Source organism: Peromyscus leucopus, chromosome 12, assembly GCF_004664715.2.
Source record: "Peromyscus leucopus breed LL Stock chromosome 12, UCI_PerLeu_2.1, whole genome shotgun sequence".
Taxonomy (NCBI): Eukaryota; Metazoa; Chordata; class Mammalia; order Rodentia; family Cricetidae; genus Peromyscus; species Peromyscus leucopus.
In genome coordinates this window covers 81,164,654-81,191,122 of record NC_051073.1, presented here as the reverse complement: position 1 = coordinate 81,191,122, position 26,469 = coordinate 81,164,654, and the positions used below count along the sequence as shown (strand labels likewise).

The following is a 26,469-nucleotide window of genomic DNA, read 5'->3' as shown; positions in this document are numbered from 1 at the left end:
TTTCCTTTTTCTCTAGGAAACTGAATGTTTCTTCAGGAATATAAATGGTGACAAGGGATACAAAAGGACATGGATAAGGAACAAGAGACAGAACTGTCACTTGGGAGACTTGATACAGACATGCCTCCCAGTTGAAGTATTTCTATTCGTACTTTTGACTGGGAAAAAACAATTTTTTTTTTAACTTTTATTAACTCTTTGTGGATTTCACATCATGCATTCTGATCCCACTCATCTCCCTGTCTCCTCACAACCACACTCTGTCCTTGCAACCTCTCCCCAAATCCAAGCAAATTTAAAAGAAAATCCCAAGACAAAACTAAACAAAGAAACAAAACAAAACAAAAACCAAACAACAACAAAAAAGAAGCGTAGCAGGCTTTTTTGGACCAACAGCCCCCAAACCATGATATGGAGGATTATTATTGATTTGAACGCTCGGCCTTAGCTTAGCCTTGTTTCTAGTTACCTTTTTTAACTTAAATTAACCCATTTCTATTAGTCTACGCACTTCTGTGAGGCTTGTGTACTCATCTATGTACTGTCCATCCTGCTTTCCTGCTTCCTCCATGTCTGACTAGTTGGCCCCCACCTGGCTGCCTCCCAGCTGGTTGGCTGGCCTTGCTTTCTCTCTGTCTGCCTATCCCTTCTCTGCCTAGCTATTGGCTGTTTAGCTTTTTATTAGACCAGTCAGGTACCTTAGATAGGCAAGGGAAAACAACAACATATCTTTCTGTAGTTAAACAAACGGAGCATAAACAAAAGCAACACATCTTTACATAGGTAAACAGTTTTTCTGCAACACAAACAAAGAATAATCTTGTTGTGGAAGCTGTAGTGTAGCCCGTTGAATCACACAGTTTACCCTTTAGTTCATTCATCTTTACTTGCAAGTGTTCATTACCATGAGTCATTGGTCTGACTCAAGGCATCTGGCTTCTGCTACACCATTGATAATGGGCTCTTACTGGGGTTCCTTTTGGATATCCTATTGTCCTGTGTCATGGAGATCCTGCTCTTTTGGATCTATAGGTCCGTCCCCTTCACATGCTCCAACAGTTCGTAGATTCCATGGATGCTGGGGTGAGCCAACTCATACCCCTAGTTCTGGGCCTGGGGTGGTAGCTGGGTTGGTCAGCCTGCCAGCTTTCCGTCATCATCACTACCCAGGCAAGTTCTCCAGCACTGCCTTGGCATAAGCCAATTCTTGTTTAAGATATACTGTATATACAACTTAGATTCAACTCTTCTTTAAAAAATAGACATACTAGAAAAATGGGTATTTTAAAGAACAACCATGTGGCTCACCTCCATCTTGGCTAACAGTCTCATCAAGATGGATGCAAACATGTCCCTGGCAGCCATATTTACTCGGGTTAAAAGGGTATATGCCAAGTAACTTCATTGCCATCTTAGTTAAGTTGGCCACATGACATAAAACAGCTAAGGAAACAATTGGTCTCTGAAATATTTTGGATTACTTTGTATTTTTGTATGATAAATTCCTACAATTATAAAGGTCTACTCAGATTAATAAATGCTAATCTAAGATGTATTTCTAACTATGTATGTCTTTGTTAGCTGTGTCTAACACCAGGCTTCTAGAAATTTTTACATAAAAAAATGTCTGATAAAGAATGATTGATTAAGGTTTATAAATTCCTAGTGCTATACAGGTATCCTTAGGTTAACAGAACCTGACTTAAAGATGTATATCTAACCACTTACATCTTTGCTAACAGCACAATACCAGGCTTCTGGAAATGTTTAAGTAAGGAACAACTTATATTTGATAAATAATATATGTTTGATAAATAAGTTTTATAAATTCCTAAACTCTACTCAGGTTAACAGTAACTAACTTGAAGATATATGTCTAATTTTGCTAACTTTGTCAAGCTTTAGCTACTTGGATAAACTGAGTCATAAAAGAAACTGTGAAATTATATAATGGTACACTATAAAAGAATAAAGTTCCCAGGCTCTGTGAACTGTATTTATGATCTAAAGTTTTATTTTGATGCTAAAGGATCTTCAATTAAAACTTCAACTCAAAATTTTAAGGCTCAAACTTAACAGGAATAAAATTATAAAATCCTAATCTTATAAAATCTACTAATTTGCTATAAATTGTTTAAGATAATTAAGACATGCATGTTAATACTCAGTCACTTTATAAATGATCAAATTCTTTAATAATGCTCAGAACTATGCTCATAGTCATGCTAGCTGCAAATGTAATTCATTGACAAGGATAAGCTTTATTTAGCCTCTTACATATATTTTCAAGGTTAAGCCTAAAATAAGTAACTAAAAACAAGTAAAGTTTGTTTAACTAGGTATACTTAATAAATAAAATGGTCCTCAAACTCTTTAGAGATTTGCTGAATATAGCATTTATTGTTTAATGAAAAAGCTTCCCACGATAGACAGAATGTCAGATCCTAGTGATAAACCTAAGGTCTCCAAAGAAGACAGATGGAACATGATGACTCCACCTGAATTGTGGTAATGCTAACCACTGTGCAAAACTGTCCTATGCCTCACCCTGCTGCAAGGGCTCTGCCTACACTGGGACACTACTGTTGGGTTGACTTGCCCTGCTTTGCCATGCCACAGCAGGTCAGTTTTCTCAGGTTCCTTCTCCACAGGAAATCCTTTCAGACTTTCTGGATCTGGCAGCCAAAGATCAACTCCACCATGGGAGTCTAGGAAGTGGGTAATTCTCTAATTTTACTTGATACAGGCTATTTGGGTTATACTTCCTGCTATAATTCATCCTTCTCAGATCTTTGATGATACTGATGGCTAACTGTAACTTTATGTTAATAGCAACAAGCAAACTAGCTCCTTCCCCAAGGCTGCAGCTACCTTGTTAATTCATTTCATATGTAAAATCAGGTCACAGGCCACACAAGCAAACTAGCTCCTTTCCCAAGGCTGCAGCTACCTTGTGAATTCATTTCATATGTAAAATCAGGTCCCAGCCCTCACTTTTCTGGAGCTACTAGGTCTCCTCCTGAGAAAGGCAGACACAGACAGTACACCTGGCAGACTTCACTTTGAAAAAGATAAACTCACAAGTCAGGCAGTGGTGGTATATTCCTTTAATCCCAGTTCTAGGAAGGCAGGGTTAGGCAGATCTCGGTGAGTTCAAGGCCAACCTGGACTATAGAGTGAGTTCCAGGGCAGCCAAGCCAAGGCTACACAGAGAAATCCTGTCTCAAAAAAACAAAAGAATTATGATAACAACAAAAAAGACAAATGCACAAGGACGTTTTCAATATAACTTTTTACTATTTCTTTATTTAAAAGGAACTTGCTTTGCAATGACTGCTCCCAGTAATCAACTACTTGTGTCTCATAATAAATGACTATGACTACGAATCTATTGTTTTTTCTACAATGCAGATTTCAGTACAAATTACAAACAGTGGTAATACTAACACATCTAAAACTTTTATCTCTTTTTGTAAACTTAAAAAACTCTTTTGGGGAAGTGGTAAGAAAAAAACCACAAACTGTATCCTGCAGGAGACCAATCAGAATTGTCTCCTGAAAAGTACTAGATGCTCCAGAACATAAGGGATAGCTCACATCACTTGTATATAAGTTGCCAATTTCCTTGCAGCAATGCCAGTACCAATCCCTGCTTGACAAGACTTCTGTGCCCCACTCCTTCCCAATCAGGAGTTCAGCCCCCATCTGAATCCGGTATTCCCCTACCCTCCCATTCTTTGCTCCTTAAAAACCCTGCCTCAGCTGAGCTCGATACTCTCCCTGATCCCCTGTGTCAGAACGGATGGAGAACCTAAGCCTGAGCTTGCAATAAAGGTTCTTTGCTTTTGCATATGAACACTCAGACTCCTGGTGGTCTCTGGGGGCTCCTGACATGGGCATAACATTCTTCCCGACTGCCAAGACCATGGGTCTGGAAGTTTCAAATATACACCCAAGATAAAAATTTTTTCTAAACCCCTTAACTTTGCCTTCTTCCCCTGATCTCTATCTGTCCCAGCAGACTTCTAGTCAACTGCAGACTGCTGAAAACCTGCCTATAATGTGCCAGTCCCAGGTGTTCCTTGGAACCTGCATCCAGCAGGCTCCAAAGCAGCCTGCCCTTCCCTAGCCCCAGATAGTTTGGCAGAACCCAAACAGCTGGTGAAACAGATGTCCCCCAGTCTGCACCCCTCTCTTTCTTCCCCTTCTTTGACCATCATTCTAGTCTTCCTGGCTCCTCTCCCCAGACAATCCCAATTTCAATAGGAAATAATTACAGAAGAGATTATGTCGGCCTTTATTATCAACAAAGGCTGGAATGTTAGATCTCTGGTCCTTGGCTCCTTTTTTTGCCCACCTCTTCTCTTTCACTCTTCCCCTTCCCTCTTCCCCTTCATAGCCTGGTTAAGTCTGGATGCCTCTGGATGTTTTCTCCCTCATATCTACAATAAACTTTCTCCTCAACCATACCAGGGAGCCATCATGTCTTTACTTTTCCATTCACTACCTGTGGTAGTTTGGATGTAATTGACCCCCATAGGCCCATACATAGGCACTATTAGAAGATATGCCCTTGTTGGAATAGGTCTGGCCTTGGTGGAGGAAGTGAGGGCAGGCTTTGAGGTTTCAGGTGCTCAAGCCAGGCCCAATGTCACTGTCACTTCCTGCTGTGAAGATCCTTCTGTAGAACTCTTGGCTCCTTCTCCAGCACCATGTCTGTCCGAATGCCACCATGCCACCCACCACGACAATAATGGACCAGACCTCTGAAACTGTAAGTCAGCCCAATTAAATGTTTTTTTTTTTTAATTAAGAGTTGCCCTGATCATGATGTCCTTTCACAGCAATAGAAACTCTAATAAGACTCTACCCATGACAAGAGGATAGTTAACAGATTTCTAAAAGTGACTGTGTACAATTCTGCATTAGTTTTCAGAGGCACTTAAAGTGTTTTGCCTTTAAAGCTGCTTACTAAAATTTTTATTACACTCACTATTTGCGTTGTGTGTGCCTGTGTGTGGGTGGTTGCACGAATGTCACAGAAAGCTTGTGGAATTCAGAAGACAACTTGCATGAGTTGGTTCTCTCCTCCCTGCAGGTCTCAGGAAGGTGAATTAAGATCATTGGGCTCATGGCAAGGGCCTTTCCCTACTAAACATCTCATTGACCATGTATGCTTCTTTTTCATTTATTTGAGTTTTTTTTTTTTTCTTTTTTTGGTGTTTTGAGACAGGATCTCTTCCTCTACAATCAGGCTTGCCTGGAACTATGCACTGCAGGCTGGCTTTAAACTAAAGGCAATCCTTTCTGTTCTGGTTAGTTATTTTGTTAACTTGACACAAGCTGGAGATATCTGGATGTAAATCTGTAGACTATTTTTTTGTTTTTTTGATTTGTGATTGGGAGCAGTACAACCCTAGGCAGGTAGTACCAAGTTGAAAGAGTGCTGAGCAAGCTATGGAGAGTAAGCCAGTCAGCAGCGCTCCTTTATGGCTTCTGCTTTAGTTCCTGCCTCGAGTTCCTGCTCTGACTTCACTCAGTGATGAACTGTGATTGGTGTGTGTGTTTCTCAGAGTTGCTTTTGGCCATGATGTTTGTTGTATGACAAAACTTTTCCCAGGGAGATGCAGCACACACGTCTGCTCTTACAGATAGGGAGCCCACAACAGACCATCAAAGCCCAACTGGTGAGCCAGCGGGATTTACTGTGGAGTGTGGGTGACCGACTACTACAGGAGCAGAAATGACTCACAGACATCTGCATTGCCAAGGCCCACCCCAGCATGGGTGACAGCTCACAAGAGCTGGGAAGCCTGGAGGACACTGCACAGCCTGCAGGCAGCTTCAGAGGTGGGGCAGTGTCCTTTCCAAGGGATGCTGGTCCAAACCAGGCAGCTCAGCTTCTCAGTCTTCGTTGCAGCTTGGCTAGTCTGAGAGTCTTCTTTGAAGTTTGGCTTTTTTGAGTCTGAGAGGGACTCTCAGCTTTTATTGTTTATTCTGGCAGGGAGAGGGAGATGGCCTATTGCATTTGGTCAGGTTCAGGGACTTCCCCGCAAGATGGAAAGTTTCAGTTTCTGAGGAAAATGTTAAACAACAGTGTTACATCACAGAATAGAAAACAAAGTAAGACATTGCCTCAACACTGGCATTTAAGGTATTTCAAGCTATTATGTGTTTGTGGGCAGTGGAATAAATAACACAGAGGCCTTACCTGTTGCTATTTACTGGGTGTGAGAACAGACCAGGAGATAACAACAAAGCCCACTTTAAGAGCTTTATTAAGGGGATAGGAAAGCAGGGCTGGTGCTGCAGGGCTGTCAGAGGGAAATGACGGAAGGGGGAGGGAATGGGCGGAGTCTGCTTTTAAGGGTCACCTCGAGTATGCATATACGGGTTTACAGTAGCCATGATGTGTGCAGATTACATAGGACATAAAGCCCTGGAGTGACTAAGCATTGAAGGAGCATGCGCAGTCATGGGACTCTGGAAGTGGATAGGAGGGTGTCAGGAATGATAACACTGACATGTATCTTTTTATTGGCTTTATATTTATAGTTGTTTACAGTTGGAAAACCAAGTCACATACAGCAGGGATCCTTTAACACAGAATATTTATATGATAATTTATTTTAGAAAAGAGTAATAGTGTAGGGTCCTTAGATGGCTCCACATGACCAGAAGACACCGGATATGCAATTGCAGAAAGCAGCTTTATTCCTGAGACAGAAAAACCAGCATGCTGGGGCCCACCCAAAATGCCATTGACCTCAGGGGAGGGGAAGGCAGTCCCTTTTAATTCTGCTTAGAGGAACTCCAGCTGTGGTCAAGTGTACTTTGAAGTATAGACCAATCTTGGCATAGACCTTTACTGGTACAGGAATCATCTTATGATTGGTTTATGACATCTGGTCAGCAACTGTGGTTGTGGTGTCAGGGGTCTGTTTGACTGAAAATAACAAGAACGGTTCCTGCTTGTGGCCAGGTAGGACCCTGACTGGCTTCCAGACTGGACATGCTTTCTGAGGTTCAGGTTGAAGCCAGACATGATTAATGGGTAATATGGGACAGAGATCTTAGCAAACTGGTCCTGGTCCCTTTAATAGCAGAGTAGATGTGCCCTATAACTCAAGTTTAAGTCACTGTATTGAGGTAAACTATGTATGTGCTTGCTTGCTTTGCAAGCACAAGGAACTGAGTTTGATCCCCAAAGTTCATATAAAAATTTCAAGTGTGGTAGAAGACACTTGTAGACTCACCTAGGGAGTCAGAGAATGGCAGAAATATGGGGTTCACTGGTCCCTTCTAATCAGAGACCCTGTCTCAAAAGTCAAAATAGAGAACTCCTGAGGAATGATACCTGAGGTTGACCTCTGGCCTACACGCACCTGCTTATATACATGTATACATACACACATACGCGTAAACAGACAGATGTACGCACACACACACAAATTTTCAAGTAAGTAAAAATCTCAAAAATCAACTTGGTCACCTTTTTTTCCTGCATTTATTTATTTATTGTGTGTGTGTGTGTGTGTGTGTGTGTGTGTGTGTGAGAGAGAGAGAGAGAGAGAGAGAAAGAGAGAGAGAGAGAGAGAGAGAGAGAGATTAGAGAGAGAGAGAGAGAGAGAGAGAGAGAGAGTGTATGTGTGTGTGTTTACAATTTATAGAGTTTATTTGATCTTTCCACCATGTGAGGTCTGGGGATTCAGTTCAGGTCATCAGGCTTGGCAGAACTTGTCTTTGCCTGCTGAATCATTTGTCCAGTTCAGCTCACCATTTCTTTATCTTCCTTTTTTACAATAAATTTTCGAGTCTTCATTTTTTTTTTTTATTTTCAACTGACACATAGTAGTTATGCATATTTATTTGGTACCATGTGACATTTTGATAGATATCACACAATAACTAAATTAAGGTACTTAGCATATCTAACACTTGAAATGTTTATCATTCACTTGTATTGATAATATTCAAAATCCTTTACTTTAGCTATTTTGAAATTGCCACCTTTTCTTAGCTGGGGTCTTAGAAATCGTGATTGATGTGGGAGGGACCAGCTCACTGTGGGTGGTGCCACCCTTGGGCTGGTGGTCCTCAGTGCTGTAAGAAAGCAGGCTAAACAAGCCATGTGGAGCAGCACCCTCCATGGCTTCTGCTGGGATTTCCTTCCACAGTCATCTGAATTGAAGCAGGAATGTAACCCCAGAGTTTGAAAGCTCAACCCTCGACTGCTCTCGACTGTGTTTGGACAAAGCGTCAGCACATCAGGTTATAAAAGGAAGGCATTATGTGGATGTATCTGCCAAGATTGGTGTCGTCACCGCCAAGCCTCACGGAGCCCCTGCTTTGCTGTCTCTTTATGAAATACAATGTGAAGAGACAAAATGGCGGGGGTGGGTGGGGACAGTTTGCTACATAGGCAGTCTGGCTTCACATTTATATCAATCCTCCTGCCTCAGCATCCCAAATGCTACGATTACAGGTATAAATCATCATGGTCAGAGTCAAATCTATTCTTAAAAATTTAAAAATAAACTTTAATACTAAAAAATAGTTTTTAATTTTTCATTGTCTGAAAATTTCTCCACTATGTATGGGGCCATCATGTAATGCTGACATGAGTGTGTATACTTATAAAGAGGAGCAATACTGCAGTGAGATTTTTTTCCCAGACTGGGTACAGTATCTGCTGGGTGCTGACAGTGCCCCACTATGCATCTTTTTTTTTAAATTTTTTCTTTTTTAATCTTCTTTTTATTTCAAAAGAAAAGGTTTTTTTTTTCATTTTACTTACCATCCCTAGTTCCCCCTCCCTCCCCTTCTCCTGATCCCCCCAGCTCTCCCCCATCCCAACCCCCATCCATTCCTCAGACAGAGGTAAGGCCTCCCTTGGGTAGTCAACAAAGTCTTGCACACCAAGTTGAGGCAAGGCCAAGCCCCTCCCCACTGCATTAGGACTGAGCAAGGTATCCCATCATGGGGAATGGGCTCCAAAAAGCCAGTTCATGCACCCAAGGAAAGTCCTGGTCCCATTCACTGCCAGGGGCCCCCCACACAGAACAAGCCACAAAACTGTCACCCTCATCCAGAGGACAGTTCCCCAGCTGTCAGTCCAGAGTCCGTGAGCTCCCACTAGCTCAGGTCAGCTGTCTCTGTGCCCCCCCCCAGCCTTATCTTGACACCCCCCCCTCATATGATCCCTCCTCCCTCTCTTCAACTGATCTCCAGGAGTCTAGGCCAGTGTTTGGCTGTGGATCTCTGCATCTTCTTCTATCAGTTACTGGTTATAGGCTCTGTGATGACAATTAGGGTAGTCACTAATCTGATTACAGGGGAAGGTCAGTTCAGGCATCCTCTCCACTGTTGCTAGGAGTCTTAGCTGGGGTCATCCTTGTGGGTTCCTGGGAATTTCCCTAGCACCAGGTTTCTCCCTTACTCATAATGGCTCCTTCTATCAAGCCGCTATGCATCTTATAGTCTGTTCCTAATCAAAATGTAGATCAATGGACTCTGATTAGAATTTTTAGGACATTTTGAGTAACAACATGAAAGAACACTCCTGCTATTTTCTCCAGTATTAGAGATTCCTATTATTGACAATGAGAAATTAAACTCATTGATAATTAGACAAGCAAATAAATTGATTAATCAAAATAATTAATAAACCACTAATTAAAGTAAATAATGTCTTCTTTAAATAAGTTACTGTTAGGAAATGGAATGATCCTGCTTCAGGACCATGGTACTCAGTCCGTAAACTGTCAGGAGTGTTGTTTGCCTTCTGCATATGGCTGTCAGCCAAAAGGCTTGCCCAAAGCTTGGATCCCTCTCCAAGAGCATCCCGTATTTAAAGATTAGTCAATAATAAACCAAAACAGCTAATTTCCTTGCTTCAATTCAGATGACTGTGGAAGGAAATCCCAGCAGAAGTCATGGAAGGGTGCTGCTTACTGGCTTACTCCACATGGCTTGTTTAGCCTGCTTTCTTACAGCACTGAGAACCACCAGCCCAAGGGTGGCACCACCCACGGTGAGCTGGTTCCTTCCACATCAATCACCAATCAAGAAAATATACCATTGGCTTGCTGATTGGCCACTATGATGGAGGGCATTTTCCCTCAGCGACTCTAGCTTTGTCAAGCTGACATAAAACTAGCCAGCACAGTTCCGTTGTTCCCTCTCTCCCTCCATACCCCCACTCATCTCACTCTATTTCAGGTGTTGTCCACAAATGGCACATCTTAATTCTCCTGCACACAAATGTCCAACTGGCAGTTCAGGGAGTCCAGCACAAGGCTTGGTATTGAAAATACGTTCAGAGTCTCTTCATGCCTGAAAATGTCAGAATAAATTCATTATTTTGTACAATTCGTGTATGCTAATTAAAATGTTTAAAGAAAACAAGTCATAGTCTACAATGGGACCTGGAGGCTGGCTCACCTGCTATCAGTGAGAATTCTCATCTGGTAGGCGAGCCCTCAAAGCACATGACATGTTAGGAATTTGAATGACCTTGGTTTTAGTTAAGTAAATAAACAAACCATAGGAAGTCTTTGCTGTAGCTTGGAGGAGACTGCCACCTCTAGGACACACACTGAAGATGGTGTGTGCGTGCGTGCGTGCGTGCGTGTGCTGAGTCTCTCATTAACTTGGGAAATTGGTACAACGAAATTTCGTCTCCACCCCGCTCCGAGTTTGAACCAATTTCTTCCTACAGACTTGGATCATCACAGGCTTTAGCATGATCATTTAAGTGACCGTAAACAGCTGTGAGATAGGAAGTACTAGCATGGCATCCACTCTGAGAAAACGGAACCGAAAGTACAGAGAACACCGGGCGCTCCGACGGGACTCACGGGGTCCACACGCCAGGTCTGCCCACGGCTCTAAACCTTACCGGGCTCCGCTCCCGCTCCGCCCGAGCATGCGCAGAGGCAGTGAGGCGCTGGTGCCCGCAGGGCGGCGGAGGCCCAGCATGCCCTGCGCGTGCTGCAAGATGGCGGCGCCCGTCCTGCGGCGCCTGTGCTGCGCGCCCCGGTCGGGGGTCTGGCCGCGCGGGCTGCGCGCGGTGCGCCCGGGCGCGCGGGGGGTTCTGGCGGCGCCACGGGCCAGGGGCCTGTTCAAGGAGTTCTTCCCCGAGAGCGGCACGAAGACCGAGCTCCCCGAGCTCTTCGACCGCCGCCGGGCGGGCTCGTCGCCCCAGACCGTGTACTGCGGCTTCGACCCCACGGGCGATTCGCTCCACGTGGGGCACCTGCTAACGCTGTTGGGTCTGTTCCACTTTCAGCGAGCCGGCCACAACGTGATCGCGCTCGTGGGGGGCTCCACAGCCCGCCTGGGGGACCCTAGCGGCCGGACCAAGGGGCGCGAGGCGCAGAGCGCGGAGTGCGTGCAGGCCAACGCGCGCGCCCTGCGCCTGGGGCTCGAGACCCTGGCCGCCAACCACGCGCGGCTCTTCGCCGACGGGCGGTCCTGGGGCACTTTCACCGTGCTCGACAACGCCGCCTGGTTCCAGGAGCAGCACCTGGTGGACTTCCTGGCCACCGTGGGCGGCCACTTCCGCATGGGCACGCTGCTGAGTCGGCTGAGCGTGCAGAGTCGCCTCAAGAGCCCCGAGGGCATGAGCCTGGCGGAGTTCTTCTACCAGGTGCTCCAGGCCTATGACTTCTACCACCTCTTCCAGCGCTACGGATGCCGGGTCCAGCTGGGCGGAGCGGATCAGCTGGGCAACATCGTGTCTGGATACGAGTTCATCCACAAGTAAGCTTCGCCTGTTAGATCCTGCAGAAGTCCAGGGACGGATACTGCACATTAGTAGTCCGTTATGCGATATGAAGATGGTAAGATGCTGCCCTTTCGAGTTAGGATGTCTGAATTATGGGCGTATTGTAGAACTGCTGGAAGCAGACCACTTAATGATTTGGATTGTGTCTGAGTCGCCCTCAGTTTCTAACTTGAGAAATTGCTTTTGTTATTTATACCTGAAAATAATTGGACTTCTGTTTAGTAGTCTAATTAATTAAGCCCTTCACCTCCATAAAGATTTCAACATTTTCTTGAGGAAAATGGAGTGTTGGGCTGGCTCGTGTGCTACACAACAAAATCATAAAAAACAATTCTTTAAAAAGCACCTGCTAAATGTACCTTCTTTGTGTCCCTTCATCCAGTTTTGTCTTTTTTCCGCCTATCTTTCGAAATCACTTCCTGTTGTCTTGCTCAGAAGTATTCTGTCAGTTGCAGTTCAGCATGACAAATGTAAATAAATATGAAGTGAATACTGTTATAGTTCTTAAGGACTAGTGTCCAGATTGAGTTGTTGTTGTTTTTTTTTCTTTTTTTAAACATAGTAAGTAACCAGACTCAAATCTGAATTGTGCTTGGTGGAACTAACTGCTTACAGAATACCTTGAATGTATGTGTAGGTTGACTGGAGAAGATGTATTCGGAATCACTGTTCCTCTGATTACAAGTACAACTGGAGCAAAGTTGGGAAAATCTGCTGGCAACGCTGTTTGGCTAACCAGAGAGAAAACATCACCGTTTGAACTTTATCAGTTCTTTGTCAGACAGCAAGATGATTGTGTAGAAAGGTGAGCTTTTAATAGACAGCTGGGAATAACTAATACAGTTATGCTTCAGTTTTAGGTACTGAAGCGTTATTCTTTGTAGGTTTTTAATGTTGATTCTGAAGGTGTAAATCATTGTGTCACAGGATATTGCTGTTTAACTGTCATAATTTTATTTGTTTATTTTTAAACACTAGAGTTGAACCCAGGGCTGAATGGCTATTAGGCAGGTGCTTCACCATTGAACTGTAGACATCCCAGGCCTGGGGGAAAAAAAATCAGATGTTGTGAGTTGGCCAGGACAGTATCTGACTTCAGTCTTCTGCCTCGGCCTGGTGGTTAGAAGCTGGGATTACAGACTGCACCAGCGTGCCTGGCATCGGTGAGGGTTTTCCCATGCCCTTCCTTGTACATGAAACTACATCTCAGTCCTAGGAACTGTTTGCTTGTTAAAATAGAAACTACAGTGACATTTAAAACCCAAATTGTTTTTACCTATGTCTAGTAAGTACATAGGATTGTATCACTTGCATATTCTTGGTTATTTACTCCTTTTATCTTAAATTTAAACATCCTCTCCCTTTGTCTCATCTCACAGATAGGACTCTCAAGTCTCTAACCTTTAGGTTTTTCTCAATTGGAGCCATGGAATGTGCCAATGATTCCAGCTGGGAGTCTAAGGGTTCCAGGCTGGCTTGGGCAACATTTCGAGACCCTCCTCTCCTCACTAAATCTAAACAGTGTACCACATATAGTTTCATCTGCAAAGATATTCTTTAGAAAGCCAGCACCTTTGTTTTTACTTAAGTTTTAATTTTTAAACATTGTGGTAAATCACGTCTTTTGAGCCATGTAACTTAGCCACAAAATCCTGTGGACAGTTGTGTGTAGATGCCTAGTCATGAATCTCAGTTGTGCATTGTACCTTCATCTTAATAAACTCACTAATTTTGTGTCACCCTGGTTGGTCTCCTTAAGTCTTCTGTGGTATAATCAAGGATCCAGCTTTACCTGAGTGCAAATGTCAAAGGGAGAGGAAAACTTAGTTGTAACTAAGCTATGATCTGACATAATCTCTACTGGGTACGTGCCTAACAGAAATTCATGCATGTGTGTACCAAGAAAAATATGAAGGTATTCATGGCATGATTAGCATATTTTCAAAATTAGACACACAATGCCCACAGTAGAGTATAATAGCTTGGAAAGCTGTGCTTGTGACATCATAAATCTCTTGCACATGGTGGTGTGTCAAAGTAGTTAGAAAAATGTATTCTGCATGATTTTATTCATAATCTTGTATTTCTTATGAGGATGATGTCATAGGTGTTTGCTTTACAATGGTTCATTAAACTTTTTCTACATATCATTTTGCAAAAGTTAACATATAGAATACTATTCATGTCAAATTTTAAGTTACATGGTGCTTTTTAAAGATACACATGAAACAAACGTCAAAGTATGCTTAAGGAAGCACACAAATTATCTCTTGGCATTAAAAATGGAAGGAGATGGGGTTGGAGCCTTCGTTTATTTTGTACCATTTTGTTACTTAAGGAAAGTAGAAAGCAAGTATTGGAAAATATTGTCCATTGGGGTTCTGTATGTCTTAAGTGTACAGCTTAAGTACAGTAAGTACATGTTTTCATTCATAAATTCCAATGTGAATGTAAAAGGTTTTTCTCCCCCTAAGATAAGGGAGCTGGTAGATGCTATCCACCTAATGTGTCATCTCTTGCCCTGCAGGTACCTGAAGCTCTTCACTTTTCTCCCCCTTCCAGAGATTGAACACATTATGCAGCTGCATGTTAGAGAACCAGAAAAGCGGGGTGCTCAGAAACGACTTGCTGCAGAAGTCACAAAGCTTGTTCATGGACAAGAAGGTCTGGACTCGGCTAAAAGGTTGGCTTTAGAATAGTTAATGCTCCCAGTCCACAACACAGCTCTACACTGAAGGTTCAGAGGGAGGACTGGAAACTGGCTGTGAGATTGTGTCTCCTAGAAATGACAGGGAAACTTCACCCACATTACAGCAGTAAGGCTGCCTAAACACGTGAACTACTAATAGGTGTGCTGACGTGGAAGGGGGAAATCTCATGAGTCAAAGAACTACAGGCAACTAAGGAATGCTGAGAGGAGAAGTGAATACTTAATGAAATTTAGTGGATAGACAAGAAAAATTCAAGATGATTTTAGGAGTTTCTCATGACTAACCTGGACTGTATTTAACTTATTTTTAAATTGTCTCTATTGGATCACATAAAATAGATGCTGCTGTTGAATGAAAAACCATACTGTGGAACACAGTGGGCACTCCGTAATTGGTCGGGGAAGGGGTTAGCAGTCCCTGATGTGGTTTTATGTTTTTCAGGTGTACACAAGCCCTTTACCATAGCAGCATAGAGGCACTGGAGGTTATGTCTGACCAAGAGTTAAAAGAATTGTTCAAAGAAGCTTCATTTTCTGAATTAGTTCTCGACCCTGGAACAAGTGTGATAGATACTTGCCGAAAAGCAAATGCCATTCCAGACGGTCCCCGAGGGTAAGATTTAACTTTCTTTCTTTTTTAAATGAGAGTGAATGTTTAACACACACAGCACTCCTGCACCATCTTCAACAAACACTGTCTTTGCATTAGTTTTAAAGCCTTTCATCGGCAAGTCTGCAGCCCTGCAGTAGTCTAACCTGAGACTTGTCGGGGCTCTCAGACGGACAGTACAGTGAAACAGCACAAAGCACACTTGTTCCCGAGTTCCTGCCGTGACTTACAGACTTTCGTCAAACAGCTCTTTTTGATTTTATTTTTGTTTTCTGAGTAACAACATATGAAGAAGTTATCACCTCACCTCGTTTTGAACGGTGTTTCCTGCTTGATTTTCACCACCGATTGGATATGGGGCTCTGCCTAAAAGAAACTGTACCCATTTGGGGACATGCTCTTCTGCTGATATCAGCCCGGTAACAGATCTCAAGAGAATGCACTGCAGGCTGTGGACGTGGCTTAAGCCTGACCTGTAAAGATTTCTCTGCAGCTTCTATGGCCTACAAGAGACTGATGTTCCTTTTTGAAGCAGTCTCAGGGACTTGGAGGAGACATGCCCTTTCTCTGTTCTGATCTCCAAAACTATTCATTTTCTGAAGTAACATTAATCTTTGTGATACTATTTCTTCATGTCTGTTAGAAAGGTAAATTTCTTGAGTGAACAAGGAAGTAATTTTTAATCAAAGCTGGGCTATAAGCTTTCTTGCTCCCCACTTAATAGCTTCCTCCACATCAGCCCACTGGCCTCAGGGGGTTGTGGCCACACTGTGCCCACCTTTCAGCCCTTCCGGGAAGGCCTTCACTTTGATTCTTGACGTCCTATGAGGTGCTGAACTTGACAGCATGTCTCCAGAGTGTTTTCTGGATACTGCTGTCACGTACCTCATTTCTTGCAGAAGTTAGGTTCATAGAGTTGGAGAGGTCTTGATCTCTGAGGAGGACAGTGCTCTTTCATTCAGTCCTTCACTGGGATCAGTCAGCTCAGGAATTTGGTCACAGAGAAGTGAGAAGATTCTCAGGACGTCCTCTTACTCAGCCTGTATCCTCATTTGAGGACAGGATCTATTTTAAAATTTAATTATTGAAAAGAATTGAGCAAAGAAACAGAACTTCATAAAGCTTATAAACTGTAGAATATTCTCCTTGGGCATTACATTTTTCTGCATATTACAATTCCTCAGCTCTACCATATTATTAGGGAATACTACTTTTGCCCTACAAAAAGCGATTTGGCATGTGGAGTGTTCATTTATAACTACATGTTATAAATGGAACGTGTACAAGGAATAGCAATAATCAGAAATCCTTGGTGCCTCACCTGTGGGACTTTACACATAAAGTCCCTGTCGTTTGCCCATGGTTACATGAATGACATTTGTTACAGTTGCTTTGAATTGTTTTGGAATGTCTACCTCTCCATTGAGCTCTAAATTTCTGGGTGCAGACCGAGAGCCATGTCTCCTTGTTCATGGCCTGCCATTCTACCTTATCTATTTATTCCCCAATGTTTTACTTAAAATTAATTAAATTAATTAAAAGTTTAAAAAATGCACTAAATTTAAGGTTGGAGTCTAATCTCCCCTACAGCAAATCTGGGTTTATGCATTTTCTTGTGAACTTCGCTCTGTTGTATTTGCTGATTAGCCAGTCAGCAGTGGTACTGTATTTTTCATACCGTAAATAGGGTTGGCCTGCGTATTCATCATGTAAGCAGTCTTCCTAGAAGAAAGGAATTTATCTCTAAATAGGAACATTTTTGTTGTTGGCTTGATTTTATAAAGCTGTTTTCAGTGAGTTGCTTAACTTGACTTAGTCACACATGCCGATGAAAGAAAGGCACTGCTTACTTTATTCACAGACTTTAAAGGCTCCCTTTTGCTGCTGCTCCTTGCTTGTCAAAATTACTGTCACCCAGTGTCTTAACATCTTACCTGACAAAAGTTCCCGGCCCTCACTTATCCAGTGTGCCCCTAGAGAAACATCCAGGCCTTCACAGCACAGCACAGCGCTGGACAGTGGTGTTAACATTGTCTTTATCTCTTTGATGCTATTTATGCCTAGCACATAGTAAGTACTTCATTGAATAAATTGAATGTGAAAGTCAGTAAAACGTACTTCTGGTATCATACATTTATTAAACCAGCTATTGATTTTTCCATTTATGAGATCAGCTGATTAAGAATTTTGTTTTTATTCAAACAGTACTATTCATATTTTCCTGTTAACTTTTCTTAAAAGATTCAAGTAGTGGTATTTGTTACCTGTATCTTATGGGTAATATACTTTAAAAGCAAAATGGTTTTTTTGTTTTCAGGAGTTTCTTGTCTGGCAGTTTTTTCCCTCACAATAATAGAAATTCTGAAAAGTAAATCTCCATTAAAAGCCATTATGGGGTGAATGTGTCATAGAGCTGGTCCATCTGAGCCTGTGGTACAGGCCTGTAATCTCCTGAGTCTGTGGTACAGGCCTGTAATCTCCTGAGTCTGTGGTACAGGCCTGTAATCTCCTGTCTGAGTCTGTGGTACAGGCCTGTCATCTCCTGTCTGAGCCTGTGGTACAGGCCTGTAATCTCCTGTCTGAGTCTGTGGTGCAGGCCTGTAATCTCCTGTCTGAGCCTGTGGTACAGGCCTGTAATCTCCTGTCTGAGCCTGTGGTACAGGCCTGTAATCTCCTGTCTAAGTCTGTGGTACAGGCCTGTAATCTCCTGTCTGAGTCTGTGGTACAGGCCTGTAATCTCCTGTCTGAGTCTGTGGTGCAGGCCTGTCATCTCCTGTCTGAGTCTGTGGTGCCAGCCTGTAATCTCAGATGCTCGGGAGGTTAAGGCAGGAGGATCACAGGTGTGAGACCCACCTGAGTTGAAGTTTGAGTGTAGGTCAGCCAGGTGACCTACTGACAGCTTACCTCAAAAAGTAGAAGTCAGGTCATTTCTGGTGATTGGATGCTTCTAGTTATTAAACCTTTCTATTTTCAGATATCGGATGATAACAGAAGGCGGAGTCAGTATAAATCACAGACAGGTAACAAATCCTGAGAGTGTTTTAGTAATTGGACAACATATTCTCAAGAATGGACTTTCCTTACTTAAAATAGGAAAAAGGAATTTCTACGTTATAAAATGGCTTCAGCTGTGAAAGATTTTGTCCGAATATGTCCATCATTCATTTTCAAAACATGGAGGGTCTTCAAAAACCGAACAAGGCTTTACAATGTAAACACCTTTGTGCATTTTTAAATAAATAAAGTGTTATCTAACTATGGTGTATTCTTATGAAAGATCTGTCCATCTTGCTTCTTGGACTGATGAAGTACGATGGAAATGAAGTCTATGGAATTATACATTATGTAAGGTGCAGAGCACTTACTGATTTCAGTAGTGCTATAGAAACAGTTCTATAAACTAGGCAAGGTTCTAGTTTCTGTTTGGAAGTGAGAAATCTGCTGTTGGAAACAAATTTTCTGAGTGATGCTAAGAAATAAACAGAACAGAGAAACCCTGTCTCAAAAGACAAAAAAAAAACCAAAAAAACAAAAAGAAGTTAGATGTGGCAATGGTTCTTTTTTTTTTTTTTTTTTTTTTTTTAAAAAGATTTATTATGTATACAGAAGAGGGCGCCAGATCTCATTACAGATGGTTGTGAGCCACCATGTGGTTGCTGGGAATTGAACTCAGGACCTCTGGAAGAACAGTCGGTGCTCTTTACCTCTGAGCCATCTCTCCAGCCCAACAATGGTTCTTAATAGAAACTGTAATAATGGTTTTTTCTCAAAACACAAATCAGTACTAGATTTCATTTGTAGTTTAGTTTTCCATTTCTGTGCCTGTGTTTCAGTATCATTCTATTTACTCCTAATTGCCTATTTTTGTCAGTGGTTTCCTTGGCAGGCATTTTAGGGAACCAAAGAACAAAAGTGTCTCACCAAGTATGTAGTCAGGAGAACAAAGGTGAAGGGAATCTGGAGGTCAGACTAGTTTAGGTTTGTATACACCAGGCAAGTGAATTCTCCAGACTGTAAGTCAAGAGAGTGCCATGGGGTTGTGCACAGGGAACAAGTGAAGCAGAAAGTGTTGAACAGCTTCTGGAAGTCTGCAGCAAAGTGCAGTGTTCACGTTCTGAGCACTCACCACTGGGTTACTTGGAGCAAGTTTCTCTCTTCAATCTGTAGGCATGGAGATTAACAAGGCCTTGGTGGTGACAATGTAACAGAAAAATGTCATTGTGGTGGTATTGTGTTCCCCAAAATATTGTGCACCCTAATAAACTTATCTGGGGTCAGAGACAGAGCAGCCACAATATTAAACATAGAGGATAGCAGTGGTAGCTCACGCCTTTAATCCTAGCATTCCAGAGGCAGAAATCCATCTGTTCAAGGATACAGACAGGCATGGTGACTCACACCTTTAATCCCAGGAAGTGGTGGTAGAAAGGAAAGATATATAAGGCGTGAGGACCAGAAACTAGAAGCATTTGGCTGGTTAAGCTTTCAGGCTTTCGAGCAGCAGTTCAGCTGAGATTTATTCTGGATGAGGACTCAGAGGTATCCAGTCTGAGGAAACAGGATCAGCTGAGGACCTGTGGAGGTGAGGTAGCTGTGGCCTGTTCTGTCTCCCTGATCTTTCAGTTCACCCCAATACCTGGCCCAGGTTTGATTTTTATTAACCTTTAAGATTCATGCTACATGCCATAAAACTTCTGGTGCAATACAAGTTGACTTGTTAGGCTAGGAAGTAGATCCAGCTGTTTAAAAGATACAGCTATTTAAACCTTTTTCTGAGGCAAGTCTGGAAAAAGTCATTTACTGGCAAACGTTAATGTCATTTCATACCAGCAGCTTTATTTACACAGAAAGAACATACAGTGGTCTTATAAATATGCCAGAGATTATCTCCTGTTTCAGAACACATCTCGGTGTAAAAGCACACAAAAGCAGCTTCTGTTTTCTTTGTACAAAGTGTGTAGTGCTAACAAGTACACTATGGTAGCACATTTTTAAAGCTAGTATCTTCCATTTAAAATCTATTTGAAATGTTGGGTAAAGGTGCATTCCCCCTTACAAATTCAGAAGGCTACAGTGGTAGTCATCTCTCTTAAGAAATAAATCATAGATACCTAACAGTTGGATGGCAGGGTACTTTTTTAAGTGCTAACATACTTAGGCAGTGTGCACTCACTGTCAAGCTGGTACTATTAACACATTATCATCAGACTGAAGTGGACCTTTTTGTGTTTGAGATTATTAAGTGGGTATCTTAAACTAAAGATAACATGTTCTTGTTTTCCTTGCTAATAATACTTCATAAAATGCCCGGGTATAACCTGAAAAGAAATTTTAATATTTTTGACACTAATGTATTATTTGGTTAGAGACAGAACTAGATACACCAAAGATTTTCACTTAGGACTGAAAAAATTTTAATGCTGTTTATACCATGAATTGCCCAGGCAATTTCCAGTTTGTAAACATGACCCTCAACCTCTGAATACAGTTAAATAGTCTAAAAGCTTTCAGGTGTATGTGTATGTCCAAGTGTTTCTCTTTAAGTCACCAAGTTCCACTAGTGGTTTCATACCATTATTTGAATGTTTTCTCTTGGTATAGAACTAAAGTGGCCATTATTAATGTGTACAGAGTAGAATTTTAGGTCCTACCTTACTTGAGTCTTGGAGCCCAATGCTTTAAGGGTGTATATCTGCATTGCTGTTACTTTTATTTGTAAACTAAGGGAAATTTAGGTCATCATTGGATCTTTTAGAAATTAAAATGACCGGCCATTGTTACCAAGTAAATTCCCAATAGTTTTTAAATGCAGGAAGTCAATTTATGTCTTCAGGCTTAATTATGAATCAAAGTATATTTTAATTTTTAATACATGAGGGCAGTGTAGAGTCAGAAGTGGATAAACCATTAACTACACAGCCTAGATCTTTGAGTCTTTCAGCTCTTACACATTTCTTAAAACAGCAAAGGTTATAGAATTTTGTTTTTTAAGACTATGAAAATGAAGGATAAGTGGATACATTGATTATGTGAGGAACTTGCCAAGCTCCATCTTTTAGAGCCCAATCAGTCTATATAATAGTGCATGCATTATAGTCATTAAATGTCCTGGAGCTTTCTGGACTACGGTTGCAGCTTTAAGACTAAAAAAAAGTTACATGGGTCATCATATCCACACGCAAACTGCTTTGTACAACTAGAATATCAATTGTTCTTGTAAGTTTGACTGAAACAGACATAGACTTGATATACATGTATCACAGGAAACTTTAAAAATGTGAATTAAATGTGATTTGTTTTGTAATGCAGAGTATACTTTTCAGCTTGTATATAGCCAGTCTTCACACGAGCAAATTCATACACTGCAATACATAAGAGTTCATAAATAAACTTCTACTCAGGTAGGCAGTAGCTAGCAGGTTCAAGTCAACAAAGTCTGGGTGTTAAACAGTTCTGTTCACCAGAGATGAGTCTCTCGGATTTCAGCAATAATTTGACTGGCTCCTTGTAATGCCTGCATTAAAAGAAATAAAAAAATTCAGTTACGGTGTTAATTTGAATTTTGTAAAGAAATGTCTCCATTTCAATGCTTAAAAAAAGAAAGGCAGTATCTTCTTTGAAATTTGAATCTAATCAGGCACCAATGAGTGGGGGTGGGGGACAAGATCAGAATGCATTTTAAAAATTTTGTATGTGTATATTCCAGGGAGAAAAATTGAAAAAAAACTTAATAGTTACCTTTAACATATCAGCTGCTTCTTTTCTACGCTGTGCCATGTCCTCAGATTCAGTCAGAAGGTCATCTAATAAGGAAGATTTATACAGCTGTCCTACCAATTCACTCTGAAGAGTATCTTTCACATGATTAACCAAAAAATGCATCACTGCCTTTGGGACACTGCAAAGCAAAGTAAAATTGTGACATTTTGGTAATAATTCTATTGAAAAAAATTTAGACCAGTGGTTCTCAACATGTGGGTCACCACCCTTGGGTGGGGGGTGTCAAACGACTCTTTCACAGGGGTCACATATCAGATACCCTGCATATCATATTTACATTCTGATTCATAACAGTGGCAAAATTACGGTTATAAAGTAGCAGGGAAAATAACTTTATGGTTGGGGTCACCACAACATGAGGAACTGTATTAAAGGGTCACAGCATTAGGAAGGTTGACAACCACTGCTTTAGACTTTAAAGAGTATTGCTTTGTAAAATAGTAAATATGAATAAATGAATATTTAATATACTTAGTAAAAGAGATACCTTCAAGTAACATTAAGCAAAGCCACAGTCCTTGCTATTTTAGCTTCATTCATTTCACTTAATCTTTATCCCATCTATAAACACAACATTGACTGTTATTCTTAACAGCCAAAACTGAAAGTCAAATATCCACAATGTGATGAGTAGACATACAAAATCTGGTATAGCATATAATCCAGTATTATAGTCAACTGTAAAAAGGAAGTGCCGATCCATACTATAGTATGAACAAGCTTTAAAACACACTGTCAAGTAGACTAGATTTAAGGCCCACTCTACAAGATAAATCCCACACCTGGCACCATTACTGGGCCAAGAACCTATGGCTAGACAGGTCAACAACCTTAGAAGAGGACCTACCACTATGATACTAAATGGATACAGTATTAAACCAGTTCATAATGACCTATCATTATACCCATCTTGTTTGCTGTTGATGGTGGTTAACATAGAGACCCACAAGTGGCCAAGATGCAGAGAATAAGACATTACACAATGTTCAGCATTAAATAGCGCACCTATATCTCTTCCCAAGGGTCAAGGATCACTATGGAAGGCGTGTTGGATGACAAGGAAACTTTTCTGGACACAGCAGGGCAGCTGCAAATACGAACTCAGTTGTGAGAGCATGTACAAGACTAGTGCTAGCCTAAATCAGACCAAAATTCAGCATGACTAGGGTGTAAGGTACAGAGCTTTATCCCAAGCAGAGGAGCTACTAGAAATTCTCAGTTGCTGGGAGAGGGTTAGAGTGTAGCCTCTTTGAAGTCAACCAAACTCCAGTACAAGGCCATACATCCAAGAGCATCAGGCAGCACAAACTGGCCTGGATTGAGAAAGGGGGAGAAAGGGTTGAGGGAGATAGGTCTGGGAAGAGTTGGGGGACGGAGAGTGGAAAAATGATCAAAACACAAGAAATTCTTAAATATTTTTTAAAAAGAGAGGGACACCCACAAGTGAAGGAAGCCAGACAAAAGGACACATAATAACTATTGTGTTCCCATTTAACATGAAACGTCTAATAGGCTAATTCATAAATATGGTGTATTAGAAGTGAGGCAGATAGGAAGTTATTATTGACAAAGGGTGTGCTTTATATTGAATAAATTTAAACTATGTCAACCATATTTTATTTCAATTTTTCCAGAATTTTTTCACAAGAATATTTCTCAATTTTTGTAGAGCACTGAGGGGGATTGAATCCAGGGCTTCATAAATACTACACTAAACTAATTCTATACTATAGCATGGGAACCACACTGCTACCCTTTTCTAATTAGTTTGTTTTGAGACTTGGGGTAGGGGTGGGGGGCATTTCATGCTGGCCTTCTATTTGTGATCATTCTCCTTGAGGCTGAATATATATTCAATATCTGTGATTGCAGACATGCATCACTATTCCTAGATCCTCTTATTTTTTTCCAGCTGATATATAATATCCTAATCATTCCATGTCAATAGACTAATAAGTCTTGCTATCACAGTTAAGATTTAGAATCAAAGCTAATCTAAAATTTTAAATGTATGATTTTTAAAAACAGATCATGAACTCATCCAGCAGTATTTATATATTAATACTGACCTGTCTTGAATATTCTTTCTGACAATTAGAAAATATGATTTGATGAGTCTTTCAATAACCTCACAATCCCGCTGTTCACGGGCAGACAGTTTTCGTGCAACTGGAACTGGCTAAAAAAGGATAAGGGAAAAACATTACTTCTGTGCTATTTTGAAATGGCAACATTTAATATATATATATATATATTTTTGGTTTTTCGAGACAGGGTTTCTCTGTGGAGCTTTGTGCTTTTCCTGGATCTCTCTCTCTGTAGACCAGGCTTGGCCTCGAACTCACAGAGATCTGCCTGCCTCTGCCTCCCAAGTGCTGGGATTAAAGGCGTGCGCCACCACCGCCCGGCAACATTTAATATTTAAAAGAAAATTTTTTGAGACCTTAATTTCTTCTGATTAGAGACTGTCTGCTACTAACTTGGTTTGTCAGTAGATTTAAATCAAACTGTTATGGCTTACCACATCCAGCAAATTGACAGCATGGCCTTTCTGTGGACTTGCTGGCATAATTGGAATTGGTTTTGATTTTTCTTCAGCAAGTAATTCTTCAGCTTTTGAAGTTTTCAGCATTCCTCGCCAGTTGCCTGTTGCTGGTTCTTGACCACCATCTCCAATCCCACCACCTGCAGATGCAACCTGAAAACACACGTTCCAAACCTATACTCTGTATATTTGACAACAGATGAAGTTCATTTTCTTGGATGGTAATCAAGAACATACAGGTAGTACCTATCTGGAATTTATTCAAATAGATAATGAAGTCACAGATGATGGTGGCATACATCTCTAGAAACTTTGAGATTCTGTTTGAAGCTGTCTGCAAGCCAATAGCCAATTCAGGTCCCATTTAACTAATTTTTATTTTTTATTTATCATTTATTGACTTTTCAAAACGTTGCATCTTTCTTCACTCCTCGAATACTAGACTAAAATCACAAACAAGAAAACAGAACTGCTACTTGGTTCCATCTCATCAAAGTAATCTTCAATACTAACCACTGAACTAAGCTTACAGAGCTGTGAGCTCATGTCTCTACATATTTCTAAAAGCAGTTTATATCCCTTAAGTCAAAATAAAAAGTAGACCTCTTTAATAAAAGACTACATCCTTAGACCCAACTATCACATTAACAAGCTACCCAGAATGTGAAATGTACCATAAGCAACATAAAAGCTCCCTCATAGTCTGCACTCCTGAGAAAGAATCCAGTGAGAGAATCCATTGCTCCCCTTCACCACAATTGTTTCTGCAACCCTATTTTCGGGGTTCTGACTCTTGACTTCTAAAAGAAAAAAAGTGACTATTTGCTACAGTGGGAAAAACAAAATATATCAGTGTTTAAGAGACATTTTTAGAGCTTTAAGATCATCTAAACATAGGATAACTGAGTCATAAATGTAGTGGAAGACTGTTATGGTACTTGTAAGAAAAACAGCAGTTTGGGGAATCATTCAAATTTGAAAAATTGTCACGGTGTCAAAAATATACAAGTGATGTTTATATGTAGGTGTTATGGAGTAAATAACATTTTTAGTGTTTATTAAACATACATGAATTATGATAAACTAAATGAAATCATAAGGAAAGTGAACCACGAATGAAATGAAACTTATGTGGTGATTTGCATGGTTCTCTGAAGACCATGGCTGAGAGATGATGTCTGTAAGGCTCAGAGGGTGAGAAACAAACCTAGAAAGTAAGTAATGGAAAAAAGGGGGAAAGGAATTGGCCTGAATATTCTACCCAGGTTTTCTATGAAAAATATTATCAAGAATCAATAAGAATCTCCCAGTTTCCATGTTTTGAATTTGCTTAAGCTTTGAAAGCCCACATGAAATTCTGTATTTAGAGTTAACGTTAACACAGAACTTGAAGGGAAACAGGAAGGCACTGAGGCGGCTAGAGCTCAGATCTTTACAGAGGAAATGTCCCAGAGTCCATTTCTAGCTCCAACATCCTAATCTCTTCCAAAAGAAGACACTGGAAGCTAATCTTGGAGGTAACAGAGGTAGGAAAGGCTATTTTTAGTAGAAAACAGCGTTAAAGCTAGACTAATGGCACCTTACACGGGTTATATAAAAGGAACATTAAGACCATAACACAGACAACAAGACATGGAGGTTACTGTACAAACAAGTTTTTGATGAATTTGAAGAGTATTTTAGTGAGAACCAAAGGCACCAACATTTATTTCCATTCTAAAGCAAGAGACTCACATTTTTAGTTTCTCTTCTGCTGTCCTGAATTAACTGTTAAAAGATATGTTAAAACATGCAATTTAACAAGCAAGATTTAAATAGCAATAGCTTGAAAATTTAAAAGTAGAAGATAATTTCCTTTTAGAATTATTTTTCTATGTATAGCTTCTATATAGCAAGCAAAGGAAAGCAAGTCAACAATACTTGGATATATACTTTGCTACACAATTAAAAACACAATACCCCATATTAATATCACTTTATTCAGCATACTGTCTCCAAACTCGGCATGCAGGCTTAGATTAGGAATGAGAACAGAC

The 26,469-nt window shown here is 40.9% G+C and overlaps 2 protein-coding genes, 1 long non-coding RNA gene and 1 pseudogene across 10 annotated transcripts in view; 1 reads left to right on the top strand and 3 right to left on the bottom strand.

Moving 5' to 3' along the window:
* Window positions 1-3,320: 3,320 nt before the first annotated feature.
* Window positions 3,321-10,935, bottom strand: LOC114710543. The gene is made up of 3 exons (XR_003737073.2): window positions 10,444-10,935; window positions 10,212-10,335; window positions 3,321-6,074 (listed from the first exon to the last, which is right to left on the bottom strand). It is a non-coding gene; the product is annotated as an uncharacterized LOC114710543 (long non-coding RNA).
* A 49-nt stretch (window positions 10,936-10,984) lies between these two features.
* Yars2 (tyrosyl-tRNA synthetase 2) lies at window positions 10,985-18,366 on the top strand. The gene is made up of 5 exons (XM_028894708.2): window positions 10,985-11,763; window positions 12,426-12,593; window positions 14,316-14,471; window positions 14,941-15,111; window positions 18,083-18,366. The coding sequence occupies exons 1-5, from the start codon at window positions 11,000-11,002 to the stop codon at window positions 18,240-18,242; spliced, it is 1,419 nt and encodes a 472-aa protein (XP_028750541.1). The 5' UTR covers window positions 10,985-10,999; the 3' UTR covers window positions 18,243-18,366.
* On the bottom strand, window positions 15,118-17,139 carry LOC114710556 (annotated as a pseudogene).
* Window positions 18,367-19,922: 1,556 nt separating the features above from the next.
* Dnm1l (dynamin 1 like) overlaps window positions 19,923-26,469 on the bottom strand; it is a 56,876-nt gene continuing 50,329 nt past the window's right edge. For 6 of the 8 annotated variants that reach the window (XM_037209962.1, XM_037209968.1, XM_037209965.1 and 3 more), the window contains 5 exons: window positions 26,168-26,200; window positions 24,410-24,586; window positions 23,958-24,067; window positions 21,847-22,006; window positions 19,923-21,622 (listed from right to left, as the gene is read on the bottom strand). In XM_037209962.1, the coding sequence (XP_037065857.1) occupies window positions 21,566-21,622; window positions 21,847-22,006; window positions 23,958-24,067; window positions 24,410-24,586; window positions 26,168-26,200 (537 nt within the window). In that variant the 3' untranslated portion in view covers window positions 19,923-21,565. The remainder of the gene's footprint in view (window positions 21,623-21,846; window positions 22,007-23,957; window positions 24,068-24,409; window positions 24,587-26,167; window positions 26,201-26,469) is intronic. The other 2 variants (XM_037209964.1, XM_037209969.1) reach the window with 1 other exon arrangement.